The 19,466-nt window shown below is 41.6% G+C and overlaps 1 protein-coding gene across 6 annotated transcripts in view; it reads right to left on the bottom strand.

The window, feature by feature from the left end:
- Positions 1–4,398: 4,398 nt before the first annotated feature.
- The window catches only part of NDRG3 (NDRG family member 3), a 71,371-nt gene continuing 56,303 nt past the window's right edge, over positions 4,399–19,466 (bottom strand). For 5 of the 6 annotated variants that reach the window (XM_089514152.1, XM_089514151.1, XM_089514155.1 and 2 more), the window contains exons 5-17: positions 19,315–19,435; positions 18,482–18,544; positions 18,122–18,182; positions 16,990–17,076; positions 14,011–14,067; positions 12,805–12,908; positions 11,486–11,551; positions 10,543–10,594; positions 9,053–9,100; positions 7,877–7,912; positions 7,732–7,783; positions 6,283–6,321; positions 4,399–5,530 (exon numbers count right to left, since the gene is read on the bottom strand). In XM_089514152.1, the coding sequence (XP_089370278.1) occupies positions 5,352–5,530; positions 6,283–6,321; positions 7,732–7,783; positions 7,877–7,912; positions 9,053–9,100; positions 10,543–10,594; positions 11,486–11,551; positions 12,805–12,908; positions 14,011–14,067; positions 16,990–17,076; positions 18,122–18,182; positions 18,482–18,544; positions 19,315–19,435 (965 nt within the window). In that variant the 3' untranslated portion in view covers positions 4,399–5,351. The remainder of the gene's footprint in view (positions 5,531–6,282; positions 6,322–7,731; positions 7,784–7,876; positions 7,913–9,052; positions 9,101–10,542; positions 10,595–11,485; positions 11,552–12,804; positions 12,909–14,010; positions 14,068–16,989; positions 17,077–18,121; positions 18,183–18,481; positions 18,545–19,314; positions 19,436–19,466) is intronic. The other variant, XM_089514156.1, reaches the window with a different exon arrangement.

Raw genomic sequence — 19,466 nt, 5'->3', positions numbered from 1 at the left:
TTAGATGTACCTGTTTCTCAACATTGTAGATCATTAATATGCTACAGCTATTACACTTCATACCTATTTCCAAATATATTCTCCCTGAAAGCCAATGCGGCTTTAGAGCTAATAGGAGCACTACAGACATGGTATTTGCCCTTAGACAACTGCACCAGAAATGTAGAGAGCAGAACAAAGGACTCTGTAACATTTGTCAACCTCACCAAAGCCTTCAACACTGTGAATAGAAAAGGTCTGTGGCAGATCCTGGAACGACTAGGATGCCCCCCCCCCCCCCCCAAATTCCTCAAAATGATCATCCTGCTACATGAAGGCCAGCACGGTCAAGTCAGATATGGCGACGCTCTCTCGGAGCCCTTTCTAATAACTAATGGTGCAAAACAAGGTTGTGTTCTCGCTCCAACTCTATTTACAATCTTCTTCAGCATGATGCTCCAAAGGGCTACGGCAGATCTCAAAGAAGATGGCATTTATATATGCTACCGTACTGATGATAGCCTGTTTAACTTAAGCCACCTGAGGGCCTGCACTAAAACTCTAAACTATCTAGTCCGTGAGCTGCTTTTTGCTGATAATGCTGCCCTTGTTGCCCATAAGGAAGCAGCTCTGCAGTGCCTAACATCTTGTTTTGCAACAGCTGCAGAGCTCTTTGGACTGGAAGTCAGTCTGAAGAAAACGGAAGTCCTCTACCAGCCGGCACCTCAGGAAGAACACTACCATCCCCACATCACTGTAGGCACATCTGTGCTTAAGTCCGTCCAGCAGTTCACCTACCTGGGAAGCATCATCTTCTCAGACACCAAGATCGATAAAGAGATCGATCACAGACTGGCAAAGGCATATAGTGCATTCGGAAGGCTTCACAAAAGAGTCTGGAGTAACAAACACTTGAGGCGAAGCACAAAAATCAGTGTGTATAGAGCCATTGTACTGTCTCTTCTCCTCTACGGGTCTGAAACATGGGTCACCTATCGCCTACACCTACGACTCCTTGAACGCTTTCATCAGCGCTGTTTATGCACAATTCTAAATATCCACTGGACTGACTATGTGACGAATGTTGCTGTCCTTGAGCAAGCAGGGATCACCAGCATTGAGGCCATGCTATTGAGGACACAGCTGCGCTGGGCAGGACACATTTCTAGGATGAAGGACCATCGCCTCCCAAAAATAGTATTCTATGGTGAACTCGCCACAGGTCAGCGTAAGAGGGGCACCCCCAAGAAGAGATACAAGGACTCCCTGAAACAACATCTCAGGCTTGGCCAAATTGACCACCAACAATGGTCTGCCCAGGCCTCACATCGGGAGGCATGGAGACGCACTATCCACGATGCTGCAGCCTTTTTCGAAAGTTCACGGCGAACAAGTCTTGAAGAGAAACGACAACGCAGAAAGAACCACAACCCAGAAACATCACCCAAGGAGACTTTCCACTGTGCTTTCTGCAACCGGATCTGTTTGTCCCAGATTGGCCTTTTTAGTCACCAACACGCTTGTTCAAAGCGTGGGATGAGTCCTTCCTGAATCTTCGTTCGCGAAGCAAAGCCAGATATATATATATCCCATCATGGCCCTCAAAAACATGTTACAGAAAGAAGACATAATCATTTTTACTTATTTTCATTCTTCAAGAAATAATGGGATACTGCCAATGCTGTCCATCTGTGTTGTTTTTAAGAGACACCAGTTCTTTTGTCTAGGACATAAAGCATGGTTGTTTTACACTCTGAAAATTAATGTGCACCTTGGTCAATTATAAAAATGCACGCAGACACAGAGGCGCATTAACAACAATACTTGATAATAGCTTTATTTAATTGGTATGAATTTCCCCTGAAGCAGAATCTCCCAGTCTCATATCCTTCATGAAACAGAGTGGAACATGATTTTTCCAAGGATCTTGGCCCTTGAGCAACACTGAGAAATAAGTATTTTGTCATGACTCCATGTACCAGTTAGCTGCACATCCCTTACTATCAGGTTACACACCTTCCATATTCAGGTAAAAGCCAAAAAACAAACAAACAAAAACCTCTTGAATGGAGTCTAAAAATCTCCTAGCTCCCAGGGCACAAATCCCCATTTCTACTAGAAACATTGGATTGGTCTGTGTTCTAAGTTTACTGTCAAACCAAGAAAAATATTTTAAAAATTAGACTTGAAAGAGAGCACATTTTTACAATACAAAGTACATCAAAGCATTCCCTTAGCGTGTGTGTGTGTGTGTGTGTGTGTGTGTGTATAAAGCTTATGAGCCCTGCAGGATGCAAGCAGAACAAAGGTTTGTTTGTTTTTGGCAGGAATGCTTCTGTTTGGGGGAAGGCTACAAAACTGGCCATTGACCATTCAGATGCCTCAAAGTTTCATCTATGATAATATCTCAGCTGACCAAATCATTAAATTATTACCGCAAATGCAAAGAGCATGTTTCATAATTAGCTCTTGAAGACTAAATCAAGTAAGCAATTTTTGTAAATCTCAATCTCCTTCCAGAAAGTGTGACTTGTTAAAGGTTTGGTGACTTTTTTTTGGAGGAAGGGGAGTTGTAGTTTTAGCAGCAGTGGTGGTGGACAGGGCAAACGTAAATAACAGTTTTGAACCAAAAATATTTTTAAAAAGGAACACACATCTACAATTATATAGACATTTACAAAATTACTAATACAATGGTAACATATCAGTGTCAAGCTACTTTACCAAGAAGAAAATAAATATTCCCCAATTTTCATCTATCCATTCAAAATTATGAAGCAGACTCAGACAGCAACTCTACACAAGCTTACCTGGTAGTAAACTCCATTCAAGTCAGTGAGGCTTACTTCTGAGTAAACATGTATAGGATTGTGCCATTAACCTACTTACTACATGAACAAGAAAATTTTATTATAGAATACTGTGTGGCTATTCGGGCCAAGGTTGAAATGTCTCAACGCTCCTTCAGCAATTCAGAACTCTGTGCTGTTGTCTGATGCAACATAGAGAGGTTAGGTTCACAGCAACAGCAATAAATGTATTTTTGAATTTTCAATTTTAGTTTCATTTTCAGAGCTGCAATTAGCAGATGTGTGTAGTTAATTACACACGGGGTACAGACCGCCGCTTTGCAGCGGTCTGGCACCGCCGCCAGAAGGTCCGCGGGGGAGCCGGAGCCTTCAAACGGCCCGACTCCCGCGCGGACCGAAAAAAGAAGCTCCAAAATGGAGCTTCTTTTTGCGTCGCGTTTGCGACGTAGCGAGGCGCCAGGGGCGCGCTCGCTACGTCAGCAGCGGCGCGACGCGTCTGGACGCTGTGCGTCCGATGCGTAAAGATGGCGGCGCCCATGTAGAAGGGGCGCCGCCATCTTGTACGGACGGAGTCCGTACTAGACCATGGGGCGTCTAAAAGAGACGCCCCTTTTTTAAAATGGGACGTCCGGAGGACGTCCCAAATGTCCGTGTGGAAAGCCCCATTAATTTAACTGAATAGTTAGAGTAAGACATTTACTCAGTCTTAAGTTTTCTTCAGTTTGGAAAAGCACCAGTTCTCCCTTCAGTGGAAAAGATCACCCTAAATATTGTCCAGATTGTCTCTAACATTACTCACAATACAGCTTTAGCAATTGTGGAGTGTATAAATCACAGGTACTCCATGAATGAGTGCACATTCCTCAGCAAGGGGTAAGACTGTTAGAAGAACTGCCCTTTTTCCTTCAGTCCAACATTCTTATGCCCTCTGTCACCTACTGGACTACTACTTTCATAATTTCTACCCAACATGGCCAATGTAATTGGGTTATGCAGAATGGGGATAGTGGAAATTGGAATCCCAGACATTTGGAGTGCATCAAGTTAGGGAAGGTTCTGTCCAGCTAACTTTTGCATGATAAATAAAATAGGATTTTGTTTCTTTAGCTCAGTTATAAAAGCCCTAAACTCTCTTGAAAGCTTGACTAACTATGCAGTTTGCTCAGATCCATTCAAGAGTTTGGACAATGGAGAATTCAAGATCCACCCCGAAGTTTTAAAACATTTTAGTTCTATTCTAACAACCTTCAGCAGAAGCACAACTAGAAAGCAATATTAATTGCACAAGTCACAGAAAGTGGGATCTGAAACTTTAGAAAAGAGAAGGGAGGCCCACTAGTCTCACATGGCTTAGCAACACAAGAAGCCAGGGAAAAGGATGTCACCTTCATATACAATGATTCTCTCTGCTAGTAGCACCAATGGAATGTTAGTAATTAGTGGGGGTTGCATATAGAGGAACATTTTTGCAATAGTGAGCCCAGTGCAGAATTTGTAACACATAAAACATATTCTCTCTTCCTCAGGGGTAGGCAAACTTTTTGAGCCGGGGGCCGGGTTGCTGTCCCTCAGACAACTGGGGGGCCGAAGCCAAAAAATAAATAATTAATTTTAAAAAAAATTAAATAAATAACTAAACCAGGACAAAATTTTCAAATGGAGGACACTTTTTTAAAAAATGGAGGACACACGAAAAAATTTGCTGATTTTTAAACAATGTTAATATAAATGCATGTTTCTGAGGCTTCAATAGACAATTGTCCCTCTTGCCCGCTGCTTGCCCCCCCTTGCCCGCCTCCTCCTGATAGGCCAAAGGCCCCACGCCCTCAAGCGAGAGGCCAAAGGCTCCGGCGGCAATCGGCGGCAGGACCAGCCTGGGGCCGGTCCCAAGGCCTTGCCGGGCCGCATTCGGCCCATGAGCCACAGGTTGCCTACCCCTGACTTAGGGGCTGCTTTTCTAATCTGAGGCAAAGCTGGATTTCCATAATGCTAATCAGCCAGGTGTTGTATCATTCATGAAGGTATGTCCTTCTGCCTTAGGGTCAAGTCAGAAATCCTTGCCACTTTCTGAGAACATTTTTGTTTGTTTGTTATGAAGAGTAATACAAAGGGAAAAAACCCCTTTCAGAAATGCCAAGTGTTCCAAGCAGATAAACATGAAGGTGAAAGAAAACAATAAGGGGATGAATAAAAGCAATAGCCTGCCTGAAGCCAGTGGAGCAGGGGGCAGGGGGAGAGCAGAGAGGCAACTTTTGTTCCAGTGCATGTACCTCTATCAGTACAAGAGCAAAGGTCATTGCGTAGGGGATTCAGAGCTCAGCCTGTAGCAAAACAACCTCCCATGCCTCTTTTCAAGAATGTCTCTATGCATCTTGTGTTTATGCAGCCTATATAGAGAACCAAAGGTAATGCCAAAAAGACAGAGGGTGAAAAGGTAGCAGGTAGGAAGGACAGGCACAATTTAGGAAGAAAAAGACCTGCTAAGCCACTTGTTTGGGTGAAGACTGGATTCTGGGTGGGTTCAGAAGGGAAGAAAGGGATTGTCTGGATACACAAGGCTGCTTAGCAGGAAACTTCCATAGTCTGAGGGGTGCCATGAGCTTCAGCTGTTTCAGGCATTCCATGTTTTGCCTCCCCATGGTTGCTGCTCTGAGACCGTGTCTGGGTGCTTTCTCCAGAACCTACACTTGAAGATGATTGGGTCCGGGAACGGATCAGCCTGGTCATACTAGCAGATGGCACTGTAAGGAGAGAGGCAGTGAATTCCAGAAATAAATCTAAAATGCCCTACAAATGAACAAGCCATGGAGCAGAAGAAAAAAAAAAGATGCTGCTGGAAAAAAAGTAAGGAAGATAGATCACTTTCTTGGTTTTGTCACAAAAACCTCAGCAAATGCAGGTTTCCCAAAGCCATGGTTGCAGAGGTAATATGCAGGTGGAGGCATTCATACAGGAGTAACAGCAAGTGGTGCTGAGGGAATAACACACCTGTTTCCCCTATGCATGTACAATCCCTCTTGTAAGTGTATTGTCCCTGCTCAGCTGAGCTTTGTCTTGCACCTCTTCCACATGCAAGTGCTTCTGTTCAAGTGTTCCCTTCCCTCCACATTTGCTGTATGAGGAAAACCCAGGGTTGGGAACACTGTGTTTTCCTGAACATATCATCCACTCTCATATGTGAAAATAAAAGCATATACAATCAAAGGGAGTATGCTGAAGTGGAGACTTGCTAAGCTCCTTACAATGAAGTCATGTTGCTCGTTAACTTTTTTAAAAAGTTAGGAATTATAGACTTCATTCCTGGATTACTACTGAATTGCAAACCATGCAACAGTCAACCAAATGCATATGGAACCATTAACAAAATTGTAGTGTAAGAATATACAATGGGTGGCCCAGAATGCAGAATGTTGCCAGGCCATACCATAAGCAATGAGACGTATCAGAAAAGAAAAATATAATTCAGCCAAACTAAACATACACTTGTAGATACCTGACTCAGTGCTCAGATGACTGAGCTGCACATAAGGGACTGGAACCAGAGATAAGAGAAGGAATGGTAAACACAGTTAGAATAGTCATGACATGCCTGGAACAACATAAGGTCAGGAGCACTGAGTAGGAACTTCTAAACGCTTTCTGTAGTTGTGATACTAAACTTTCAGGGGTCATTAATTAGCCAGTTGACCTAAAAATATAATTTCTAGTATTTGGCTTTTAACAAGTAAAGTGGCTTTTTCTAATCCTTAATTTCCATGCCAGAGAAAGCATGTGACTAAGACTGCCTGTACTACTTTGATTTCAATCATTGTTTACATCATGGCAACTAATAGTTTCCTCTCTGTAATTCTGCCAGCTTCAGCACTGCTAAAAATGCAGGAAAATGGATGAATCCAAATCAATAGAGCAAAAACAAATTTGAAAAACTGAACAAGATCAGGTAGGTGATCTTTGATTGCGATGAACATATGGTATTACATGGAAAGGCTCTGGACAACAATACCTATCTATAAGCATCTCTCTATATATTTTAGACTGGGGTGTGCAACTGTGCAGGGATTAGGACCAATTTTACACCTGACCCCCCTTCCTGGAGGGCTGCACCTTTAAAATGCATCATAAAATCATAGAGTTGGAAGAGACCACAAGGGCCATCCAGTCCAACCCCCTACCATGCAGGAAATCTAAATCAAAGCATCCCCGACAGATAGCCATCCAGCCTCTGCTTAAAGACCTCCAAGGAAGGAGACTCCACTACACTCCGAGGGAGTTTGTTCCACTATCGAACAGCCCTTACTGTCAGGAAGTTCCTCTTAATGTTGAGGTGGAATCTCTTTTCCTGTAGCTTGCATCCATTGTTCTGGGTCCTGTTCTCTGGAGCAGCAGAAAACAAGCTTTCTCCCTTCTCAATATGACATCCCTTCAAATATTTAAACAAGGCTATCATATCACCTCTTAATCTTCTTTTCTCCAGGCTAAACTCCCCAGCTCCCTAAGTCGTTCCTCATAGGGCATGGTTTCCAGACCCTTCACCATCAGAATAACCTCATACTTAAAAAAAAACTCTCACTAAATGATAACAAGAAGTGACATCACATCACTTCTCATCATCATTTTGAAGGAGAAATGGAGGTTAAAGAAGGTATTTGACATGAGTTTGATGTGTTTGCATTCATTTGGAGAGAGCTGTCGGTGCAATTTCTGGGTGACTTTTGAGCAAACGTCATGCCTTTTTTAAAAAACGGAGGGAGTGGGGGACTTTAGGGGCCCAGGGGCCAAACTTTACCCACCTCAGTATAGAGAGAACCCTTTTCCATTCTGGCATTTAAAGATACTAGAGCTAGGCCTCTTGAATAAAACAAATATGTCATACCATTAGTGGGACCAGTATGGCAGGCAATCTCTACTTTACCCCTTTTGAAAATAAGACATAATTACTTACTGTAGCCCATTCCTTGCACAAAGTACTTGAAGGCTTCAGTCAGTTTCCCAGGCTAGGAAGGGGTAAAAAAATTAAGTGTAAGTGAAACCAGATTTGTAACTACTAAATGTACAAGAATCAGGATATTCCTAAAATTATAATTCACCTGCACAACCTGTGGAAGTCCTCCACAATCTGCCATCTACAAAACAAAACAAGTTCGAACCATTGTAAATGACATTCAGATTTTTAAAAAAAGCTAAGCCACAAACCAAGCCCAGAATTAATTCCGTAAGTGAAAGATTACAGTGTTACACAACCCACAGCCTCTACCTCCCAGTACACACAGTTTGCAAGGTTATACTTCTCCATATCACCTGCACAGTTCCCCCTCACATCAAAGGATGACAAAGAGGGATATATTCCTAAAGATCTCAATGGGAGCCATCACGTGTGAAAGAGAAGACACCATCATTTCCACCAGCCCAAGAGGGTGGCCTGTTGGTCTGCTGCCTGCCTGCTGCTCTGCACCTCTCTTGGAGGATTGCTGCCTGCTCCAGGTACTCAGCCAGTTACTGGCTAATAGGACCACCTTTCCCTTTTGCAAGGGGTTAAAAGCTGGATGCCTGCTGTGGTGGGCCTGCTTCTGCCACCAAAGGAAGTGACACCAAAAGGGGGCCATCCCTTTGGGGGAGCCACTTCAAGGGTTAAGTCTCTATGGTTGGGAAGGAAGGGTGCATTTTTGATTATTTAAATAACCTGCTTGCTGGCAGGCCTAAATGTGTTACAAGGAGGGCATGGAAGAGGTTGCAACTAAGGGAGAAGCCATTATAATAGTAATAGGCAAGGGGAGATGCGGCATGGGGAGAAAGTCCTATGATATTGGTAGAAGGGATAGCCATGGAGTGCTGATTACCCCCAAGCTATCCCGCATTTCAAATAGCCTGGATAGCTTTAGAGAAAGCTCTAAAATAGGGGTAGAAAATTGTAGTGGTTATGGGGACAAATTTTCTGTCCTGCAGGGATTTCAAGACTGCTCAAAAATCCAAAAAATAAATAAAAAGACTAGATAGTTCACTTCCATTTTTCAAAAACAGGTTTAAAAAATTAAATAGTAAATGGGGCAGGAGACTGCAAACTACTTAAAAAGTAAATTGCTGTTCCCAGAGTCTTTCAGGAGAGACAACTCATTAGTGGGAGGAAGACAGAGGAAAGATAAGTCTCTTGGGAGCAATGAAGATTTGACTACCACAGAAACAGCTTGGTGGGCTGTTTGAGCATTTTCCTGTCCCTGCTTTAGAACAACACTTCACAATAGATACAGCCCCTAATTCTGGGTTACCTTCAACAGTGTTGTATTCATTGGATCCAGACGTGAATTACATTCAACCTATAAAGCACAGAAGAATATTTTTTTATATTTTCTCTATTACGCATCTAAATATACAGGCTATAGTTCAGAATACTAATCAAAAATCCAGTGAATATGGAGAATGGATGAAGAAACAGTGTATCTCAACAACAACACAAAGGAATAAAGAATCCACAAGAAGAAAGCTTCATGAATAAAATGTAGAGGTACAATTCATTCACGTTAAGGACCACATTCCTGCCTTACCTATGATATGAACAGGGTTTGAGAGTTTTTTTCAGAGTCTAATTAAACAAAGCAAAATTGTTTATCTGACTGATTGCAAGGTTGTAAGAAGCTGAAACTGCCTGCTTGAAGAAGAAAAGCCCTCCCTTCAGCCACCATCTTGGGGGGAGAGAGGCAGGCGGGCTCCAACTGCCTGCCTGAAGAAGAAAAGCCCTCCCTTCAGCCACCATCTTGGGGGGAGAGAGGCAGGCAAGCTCCAACTGCCTGCTTGAAGAAGAAAAGCCCTCCCTTCAGCCACCATCTTGGGGGGAGAGAGGCCTGTTATGTTTTATTTTGACTTTGTATTGTACTTCCTGTTGTACACCGCTTTGATCTAATTTGGAAAAGCGGTATATAAATAAAAATTATTATTATTATTATTATTATTATTATTATTATTATTAAAACTTGTATTAAATTGAAGGATGGACACACTTGCAGGCTTAAGCTTACAGTCTATGTTCAGCTTGAAGTTTGCTTTTGCTGCACTGTGTAAAAACTCCCTCTCAGCCTTGAAACTAACTGGTTAAATCATGATTTTATAGCCTAATCTATCACACAGGATTCCTGCAAGGTTATATTAAGAGAATTCCATATACACTATCCTGACCTCCTTGAATTATTGGAAGGATATGACTGAGGATAAACTTTATGAAATGCAGTAGGGACCACACATACTGTATAACTTACTGAACATGCAGGGTTGACATTGAAGGTGGAAAAGCAGACTTTATTGCTAATTACAGGAGCCAGAGAAACCATGGCAGGGATAATTTATTAGATCTGAAAACAACAGCTAATTTGAGAAATAGAGCAAAATAGGGAGATATCAAAGCCAAGAGGCACATCCACAACTCATAGAACTATGGGCATTAGTCTACCTAAAACACAGTAAGATCAGCAGGAATGGACAGAGAAAAGGGAAGTCATTCAACATACATTGACTACATCACATCAGAAGGGGCTACATGGCTCTGCTACCATCTAACTCAGATCCCAATATCTTGGATCATTTATTGCAGATAAGATTTTATCCTCATTCATGGTCAGGAAACATATCTCCTACCTCATAAGTATGATTTTCAAGTGCACAGGAAAATTTGCTGAGATCATTTCCATTGACATTGCACAAGATGCAACCAAAAGGAAAATATTTATATGAAGGAATACAGGGCAAAATAATCTGGCACACTTACCACAGCTTCAACAGCAGGTGAGCTGTCCCCAACCACTAATAAGACAGGGCACCTATATAAAAGCCACAAGATACAAATTGTAGCCTATACATTCAACAGCAACTCTTGTTGTCATTATTGCAGCTTAGTTTTAATCATAACAATAGCATTATTTTAACATTAGGGCTGCACAGCATTGCAGTAAAGCAACTCAGACCATGCCATAGATCCCACTATATGCTGTCCATTCATAGGCTATGCCCTATATTTGCACATGTCAGTCTTAAACAATGCTCTACTACAATCCACATGACTTCATGTACTATGCACAAGATCTTCAACTATTTCATCATGTTACAGTTTTGTAATAAATCACTAACTTCTGATATCAGCCTGCATTCAAACATGTTGAGGAGTGAAGATGATGGGGAAAAACTCACATCTTATTCATGTGTACAAGTCTTTCCTAAAGTGGAATTAGGGAAGAACTATTTCTTCACTTTTCAGGACGGAATCCAGCTTGACACTGCACGTGTTCATGGAAGGCTTGTGACACTGAACATCCATCCCACAGTAGCAGTTCTTCAACTTTTTCCCCAATGTATTTTGGATAAATGTGTGAGCAGTACCTATATGATTAACAGACTGATTTTTCTCTGTGTGCATATGTACAGAAGAGATAGAATGAGAGGGAGGGAGATGCTACAAGAATAAAGGCAATTAATCTGCCTAAAGAATGTGGAGAGTAGGAAGGTGGATACAAGACTCCATGGGAAATAGGTTTGTTTAAAATCATTAGAAAGGGTGGAGAGGACAATAGATCCAACTTGCTCAGCAGGAGAAAAATATGGATAACATCATTGTTCTGGGTATGGAGACATTGGGATAGCTGTAGAAATAAGATATGCTAAACTTAACAGGGAATTCTGCAGAATTTTAAGAAAGAACCTAAGACTTAACTTACTTGAGTGTTTTTCCTGCCTCTCCATTTGCACCCAGGACTGGCCTCTCAATGTCCAGATCTCTGCGGCTAGAATACAAAGGCAGAAGTGCTGTCAAACACTGGGAAGTACACAGCTGGAAAACAGACTTCTGGAATCGGCATGCACACAAAGTACACAACTGCAGAACTATTAAGTTTGGATTAAACTTTTTAAAAAAGTTGACACAAACATAGATTAAACAAAATGGATGTCTAAGCCCTGCATTTACCAACATTAAGAGAGCCAGCAGCTCAATAATAGAATAGAGATATCTTACTATAAGGGATTTTACAAGTATTTACAAGGTCAGAGAATCTACAAAGTTACTTCATGAAGTCAGGTGTGCTTATCATCACCTAGATTGGGCATAAGATAGGAGATATAGGCGCGTTACAGACCGCCCAAAACGGGCAGTCTGCCGCCGCCACCATTTGCAGTGTGGAGGAGACCCAGCGTCCAAACCGCGTGGCTCCTCCGCGCTGCAAAAAGAAGCCCCAAAACGGCGCTTCTTGTTGCAGCGCGCTTATGACGTCGTGAGGCGCCAATGGCGCACTTGCGGCGTCATTTGCGCTGCGCGATGTGCGGATGCAACGCATCCGCTACGTCAAGATGGCGGCGCCCGTGTGGAATGGGCGCTGCCATTTTGTGCGCGCTCTGCGCGTATTAGGATTAGGGACATCAGGAAGTGACGCCCCTTTCTAACCCTAGTACGCGCAGAGCGCGTACTATAGGCCCGTGCGGAATGGGCCCTATAATAGTTTCTCTTTTTAAGAATGTTGTGTGTGCGTGAATGTGCATTAATGAATGAGTCACACACAAACTCACTCTTCTTCTCTTTCTTAAAAAAAGAAGCTATTAGCAAATTTGTTTGTAGATCTGCACTTTTGTCTTAACACATTTGGCTTGATAGAAAGTTCCTTTCTGATCATCCCTTCCTTAGAAGAGAATTTTATTGCAATTGCTGCTTCCAAAAATTAAAAAAATTGAATAAGAATTAATCACAAGAAATGTTGATGAAGCAAGGGAGAGCTATCCACTAGAATAGCAGCAGAGGATCACAGGGCAACAGACAGCAGTCAAAATAAGGAAGGGCATTTGGTGAGACCAATTCTCTGGAGTATTTTATATGAGAGAAGTTCTTGAGAAGTACAACTTAATTTGTGTTTTGCAGTAGACGGTAAACATATTGGCCTCTTCCAACATATTCCACCATCTACTGCTGGAATACTAGTTCAACTTTCAAAGCTGAGGAGTGAGGGAAACAAATAGGCTTCTATACCTGCCAAATGCAGTCATGTACCTGTTATAGGCAGTGACAAAGAGTTGAAGGTTTTCCTGATTGATGTCTTGTGCAATATGAAGTCTGTAAGTCTGAATCAGCTCCAGATTAGCTTGCAGTTCTTCCTAGTGAAAAATGACAAATCAGATGCCTTGGTAAATACTATCAGATGCCATGCTATTTTAATACAATTCAGCAGACATTGTAAAGGCAAAAAGGCAACGTATTCTTGAGTTTCTGGTAAATCATGCTACAGGTACAACTAGACTGACAACAGAGGATCCGTGAACAGACCTCCAGTTGTTTCCTACCATAGATCTCCTACTGTCAAACCTAGTGTAGCCCTGAAACTTTAAACTATAAAAGCTGAGAATTGGAAAGGCTTTGTACAAAATGTTTGATGTGAAGAAGAGAGATAATGGCGGGTTACAGACCGCCATTAAAGTACGCACAGAGCGCGTACTAGGGTTAGGAAGGGGCGGTGCTTCCGCACCCCCCCTAACCCTAGTACGCGCTCCGCGTGCACAAAATGGCGACGGCCGTTCCACACGGCCGCTGCCATCAATACATCACGGCCATTGTGACATACCGCATAGTGCGCTCTTTGCGCGATCCCGGAAGGAGCTCCGTTTCGGAGCTCCTTCCTGCTTTGCATCACTGGGCGCAGCCTTCAGACGGCTGCGCCCAGCGACGCAAGGGAGAATGGGGCCAAGCGGCCCCTTTCTCCTCCTCCCTGCCGCCGTGGGGTGTCCTTGGGGCTTGAAGCCCCAAGGACACCCCTTTCCAGGCTGCGGGGAAGCAGCCTTTTGCTGCTTCCCCGCAGCCTGCAAAGTGGAGGATCGGGGCCTCGGAGGCTGCCGGCCTGGCAGCTGAGGCCCCGATACACCGGGGAAAGGGGCGGGTGCAGGCCGCCCCAAACGGGCAGTCTGTAACCCACCTATGAAAGATTACTTGAACCTGTAACTGCAACCTATAGACACATAGAATACCCCCTTGCTGGAATCTTTAACCATACCTAAACTTTATAGAATACTTAGGGAGGAAGAATGTCAACATACTTCTTCTACAGACCAACATATTTCTCCTACGCACTCCATCCCAAAAAACTTAGGAAACTATTATGATCTTGCAAACAATTGAGGGTAAGAACAATAGCAATTCATTACTATATTTCACATTCTTTGTATTTGTTAGCATTTTCAGTATTAGATATTGCAATGGACTTACATGACCAAAATGGTGAGCCAGAACAAGTTCCACAATGTTGGTTGTCCATCCTGAAAACTGAAAAGAAACACTCAATTTCAGGTATTTATATTTACAGTTGTAAACTAAAACTTAATAATTTTTTGTGGGTTTTTCGGGCCATGTGCCATTTTCTAGAAAAGTTTATTCCTTGCTTCATCAAAAGGAATAAATTCTTCTAGAACATAGCCACATAGCCTGTAAAACCCACAAAAATATGGATGCTGGCCATGAAAGCCTTCAGCTTCACATTAAAACCCATTAAATGACACAAGGAGGATCCCTGTGACATCTTTAAGTGCAATTAATTTATTGTAGCATGAGCTTTTATTGTCATGCTGTATTACATACACATAATACAATTATTCAAAGGCACAGTTGTGTTAGTTTGTATCAGAATAAATACATCAGGATACTTCATCAGCATCTGATGAGGCAGCCTGACATATCTTCATATAAGATAGAAAACACAAAACTTATACTTCCAACTTCTTTGTCAGTCTCAAAGGTGACATGGATCTACAATACAATTATATAGCTACAATTATATAATACATATGCACTAATCATGTTACATACATTATATATAATATGAAACAAAGCATAACCAAAGAAAGACCCTTATAATCTAGAAATCACTACTTAATATTTTTCTAAAATGAGATATTAATACATGTGAATTACAAGTTTATTAAGCTTAAGACAGTACTTAATGCAGAGAATTCAATTTGCCCTGTATTGTATGTGAGAGCTGACTAATCCCAACACGTCAATCTTTATTATCCTATTCATACAGTGGGCCCTTGATAACCACTGGAGTTTTATTCAAGGACGCACCCTGCCCCTCCATGGTTACCAAAACCCACGGATGCTCAAGTGCCATTATATATAACGGTGTAGTAAAATGCTGTCCCTTATATAAAATGGCAAAATCAAGGTTTGCTTTTTGGAATTTATATATTTTAAAATACACTGTGCCTGCGTCATACGCGGGTGCCTTTTACACGGCTTTCAGCTTACGCTGGAAGCCCTGTGCCACTGCACCACCGTGTGCACGAGCCCCATTATCTTCAATGGGAGTTGAGAATAGGCAGAACTTGCCTTACGTGGCAAGGACCCCCTGCGTAAGGCAAGGGACCACTGTATTTTCAAGATATAGATGCTTGAATGCTGTGGATATAGTATATCTTGATTTCAGTAAGGCCTTTGACAAGGTTTCCCATGACATTCTTGCAAACAAGCTTGTAAAATGTGGGCTAGACAAAGTAACTGTTACATGGATTTGTAATTGGTTGACCGGCCGAACCCAAAGGGTGCTCAACAATGGCTTTTTTTCAGCCTGGAGAGAAGTGACCAGTGGGGTCCCACAGGGCTCTGTCCTGGGCCCAGTGTTATTCAACATCTTTATCAATGACCTGGATGACAGAATTGGGAGCATACTTATCAAATTTGTAGATGACACCAAATTAGGAGGAATAGCTAATACTCCAGAGGACAGGTTCAACATTCAAAATGATCTGAATAGACTAGAAAGCTGGGCCAAAGCTAACAAAATGAAATTCAACACAGAGAAATGTATGGTACTGCACTTAGGGCAGAAAAATGAAATGCACAGATATAGGATGGGGGACACCTGGCTGAATGAAACTACATGTGAAAGGGATCTGGGAGTCCAAGTAGACCACAAGTTGAACATGAGTCAACAGTGCGATGCGGCAGCTAAAAAGGTCAATGCAATTTTAGGCTGCATCAATAAAAGTATAGTGTCTAGATCAAGAGAAGTAATAGTGCCACTGTATTTTGCTCTGGTCAGGCCCCACCTGGAATATTGTGTCCAGTTCTGGGCACCACAATTCAAAAAGGACATTGAGAAACGAGCGTGTCCAAAGGAGGGCGACTAAAATGGTGAAAGGTCTGGAAAACTTGCCCTATGAGGAACAACTCAGGGAGCTGGGGATGTTTAGCCTGGACAAGAGAAGGTTAAGAGGTGATATGACAGCCCTGTTTAAATATTTGAAAGGATGTCATATTGAGGAGGGAGCAAGCTTGTTTTCTGCTGCTCCAGAGAACAGGACCCGGAACAATGGATGCAAGCTCCAGGAAAAGAGATTCCACCTCAATATTAGGAAGAACTTCCTGACAGTAAGGGCTGTTCGACAGTGGAACAAACTCCCTCGGAGTGTAGTGGAGTCTCCTTCCTTGGAGGTCTTTAAGCAGAGGCTAGATGGCCATCTGTTGGGGATGCTTTGATTGGATTTCCTGCATGGCAGGGGGTTGGACTGGATGGCCCTGTGTGGTCTCTTCCAACTCTATGATTCTATGATTCTATTATTCTAATCCATGGATACGGAGGGCCAACTACATATTGAGAATTCCTTCTATTCTTCTGTCTGCCTTTAAGAATGAGTGATAAATTGTCACAATGTGGTTTATATTTATTGCGGCAATTTATACTGGATGCTGGGCTAATTCACTATTTCATTGTACCTTTTCACTGCGTGTTGCACCCACATGTACTGCCATTTTAGAAAATGTATGCTGACATTTTTCATATGCTTGTTCTATTGTCAGCTTTAAGGATGGAGATCATTAATTACACTATAATAAATCAAAATACATTTCATTATGATGAGCATACTTCTTTACAGTTGCCTTTGGGTTCTATTTGAGGGAAACAGAGAACAGAATGTCCAATATACAGGTTTTATAGAAGTTTATTCCCCTTCCCACTGCGATTCCTTTTTCCTTTTGTGCCATATCTTCTTTAGATTGTATGCCTGAGGGCAGGCAAATGTCTAATCAACTATATGTAAGGTATTCTGAGAGCCTTTCTAGCTGAAGAGTGGGGTATAAATACAGTAAATAAATAAATAAGTTCAAAATATTTTCCACAAAATCTTAGTAACGCTGTAATTTGGATGCGTTTTCATCTTTGTTACAAAGGAGTCACTCTTATCCTACCTTAGAAGCTGCCCAGTCAATCCAGCCTTTTGCACAAGGGTCAACGTTAATAAGCACCAAGCCTTCAACCAAGTCAGAATGGTTCAACTAAAAATACAAGGTAAAAAATCTAACATGTGTATTCCAAAATATAAAACATGCTTAAATTTAATTTTTTTTGAATATGTATGCTTTAAAAGGTAAATGATTATGAATAGCTAGCCTAGATTATAAGGTGGCTGAAAACAAGCAAGCATATTTGGCTTCTACTGATAGAAGTTCCTTAATGTAGCTTGGTAGACAATATAACATTGACAGATTAGGAGGCATTAAGACATAGCTGTGTTAGTCTGCATAAGCATGCGAAGGTACCTTCAAAACTGAGAGAAAGAAGTTGGTAGCATAAGCTTTTGTAGATAGTAACACTACTTCATGAGATGCATAGAGTGAACAGACTTTTATAGCTATGAAAGAACTGGTTGTATGTGTGAACAGCAACAGAAATGCAAAACTTGTGGCTACAGTGAAGAGGTGATAAGTTCAGCTTTAAGATGGCCACTGGAAGACAAGAGTAGGAGGAAAGATGTTGCCTAAAGCCAAGGTGAGTAGATAACCATATAAATGGGGGAGAGAGTTATTGGAATGTGGTATGATGAAATGTAGTGTGACCACATCACCATAGCCACAGATTTTGCATTTCTGTTGCTATTCACACATACAACCAGCTCATTCATAGCTATAAAGGTCTGTTCCTAGACACTTCACTCTATGCACCTGATGAAGTAGGCTTAAATCTATGTAACATTATGCTATCAACTTCTTTCTCTCAGTTAGCCTCAAAGGTGCTACAAAATTCCTTTGCAGATTAACAGACATACCTGGTACTTAACAAAGAATAAATTAATTTCAACAGAGTGTTTTGCCTCCCAGAAATTAAAAGAAAACTACCAAGACCTTTCTATCAGCTTGAATCAAATGTTGATACCTTTAATCAATTTCTAATGAAATTCTTTCCTTCCGGGGTGGGAATGGGATTTATAATTCAGGCTGTTTGTCCTTTACAGTACTTCTTACCATTGCACTCATTTGTATTCTGTGGGGTTTATTACACAGAGGGATTTAACCTGTTAAAGCAAAGGCAAGTGCTACTTACAGCAAACCTGCTAAGGATATAAGCACCAGCTCCAACTCCAATACCAATTACACTTTTCAAGCTGAAAGACAAAGGAGTCAAAATGAAAACATTTTTCACTGCTACTCCTATGCACCAACCTTCTTGATCATGTGATGTTCCCCTTCTAACAAACTGAAGCTCACATTTAGCAATGTGTCTTTTCTGGTAAGGTCTAAAAGGACTCTATATGTGGAATCTAACTATAACAAGACAAGCATTGGCCTTTAATGCAATGTAAGCAGAGTTGTCCCCCTTCCTTCTGAGCAAGAACTAGGGGAAAGTTATTAAGAATTTTTAACTAAGAATTTAGGAGAAGTCTAGGTCACTCAGCATATTTACCTTAGGTGTGTAAGAACAGCAGGGAGCATTTCAGCAAGTTCATCAATGGTGGGGTACTGGTACCTGAAATCATATGAAAGAAATGCCAATTAAAACTGAGGTTGCTAGCAGTGAATATAGACAAACCCTAACTCAAAGGCTGAACAATTTATTCCAAGGCCACATGGTGGAGGAGATTTCAGCTATTCCATAATCATGAATTCATTTATTTTATTTTATTTATATCTCACCTTTCTCCCAGCATGGGAGCCAATTCAGCAGCTTGTGCAAAGAAAGCAGAAACTTGTATAACAGAAAGCATACAATTTAGAAGCTAAAGTGGCTCATAAAAGACTTGTGCCCTGCAATAATTATCTGTGTACTTTCACTTGTGCTAACATGTCTATTTATATTCCCGTTTCTCCTAGATAACTAGAGACTCTCTGCAGAGGCAGATACAGCAAACCTGTTTCCAAATCACAAAACCAAGAATTTTAAGAATAAGGAACCAGGCAGAATTCCTATACCTGCCAAACCACATCTATAATGAATGCTATTCCTATATAAATATTCCATAAATTTTCAAGGTCAGAGGGATATTGTATTTGTGCCTTCAAGTCACCGGTTGACTTATGGTGACCCTGTGAATTTCATAGGGTTTTCTTAGGCACAGAATACCCAGAGCTGGTTTTGGCTGTTTCTTCATCTGAAATATATCTTACAGAACCTGGTATTCATTGGTGGTCTCCCATTTTAGTAATAACCAAGCCTAATCCTGTTTAGCTTCCAAGACCAGATGAGATCTGGTGCTTTTAGAATATTTAGGCTCATCAGAAGGATACCACTGCACATACCCAGAAGGAAAAGGAGGTGCTCCCTCTTGTTGTCCCGGTGCATCAACATGGCACACAGCAAAATGTTGGGTGATCTCCTGCATGTCTTCGAAGTTAAAGAAAGCATTGAAACAGGACTTATCTGTAAGAGAAAGCTGAGTATGACCAACTAC

Source organism: Sceloporus occidentalis, unplaced genomic scaffold, assembly GCF_023333645.1.
Source record: "Sceloporus occidentalis isolate IW3139 unplaced genomic scaffold, rSceOcc1.0.p SCAF_3, whole genome shotgun sequence".
In the NCBI taxonomy this organism is placed as follows: Eukaryota; Metazoa; Chordata; class Lepidosauria; order Squamata; family Phrynosomatidae; genus Sceloporus; species Sceloporus occidentalis.
This window is presented reverse-complemented; position numbering and strand designations above follow the sequence as displayed.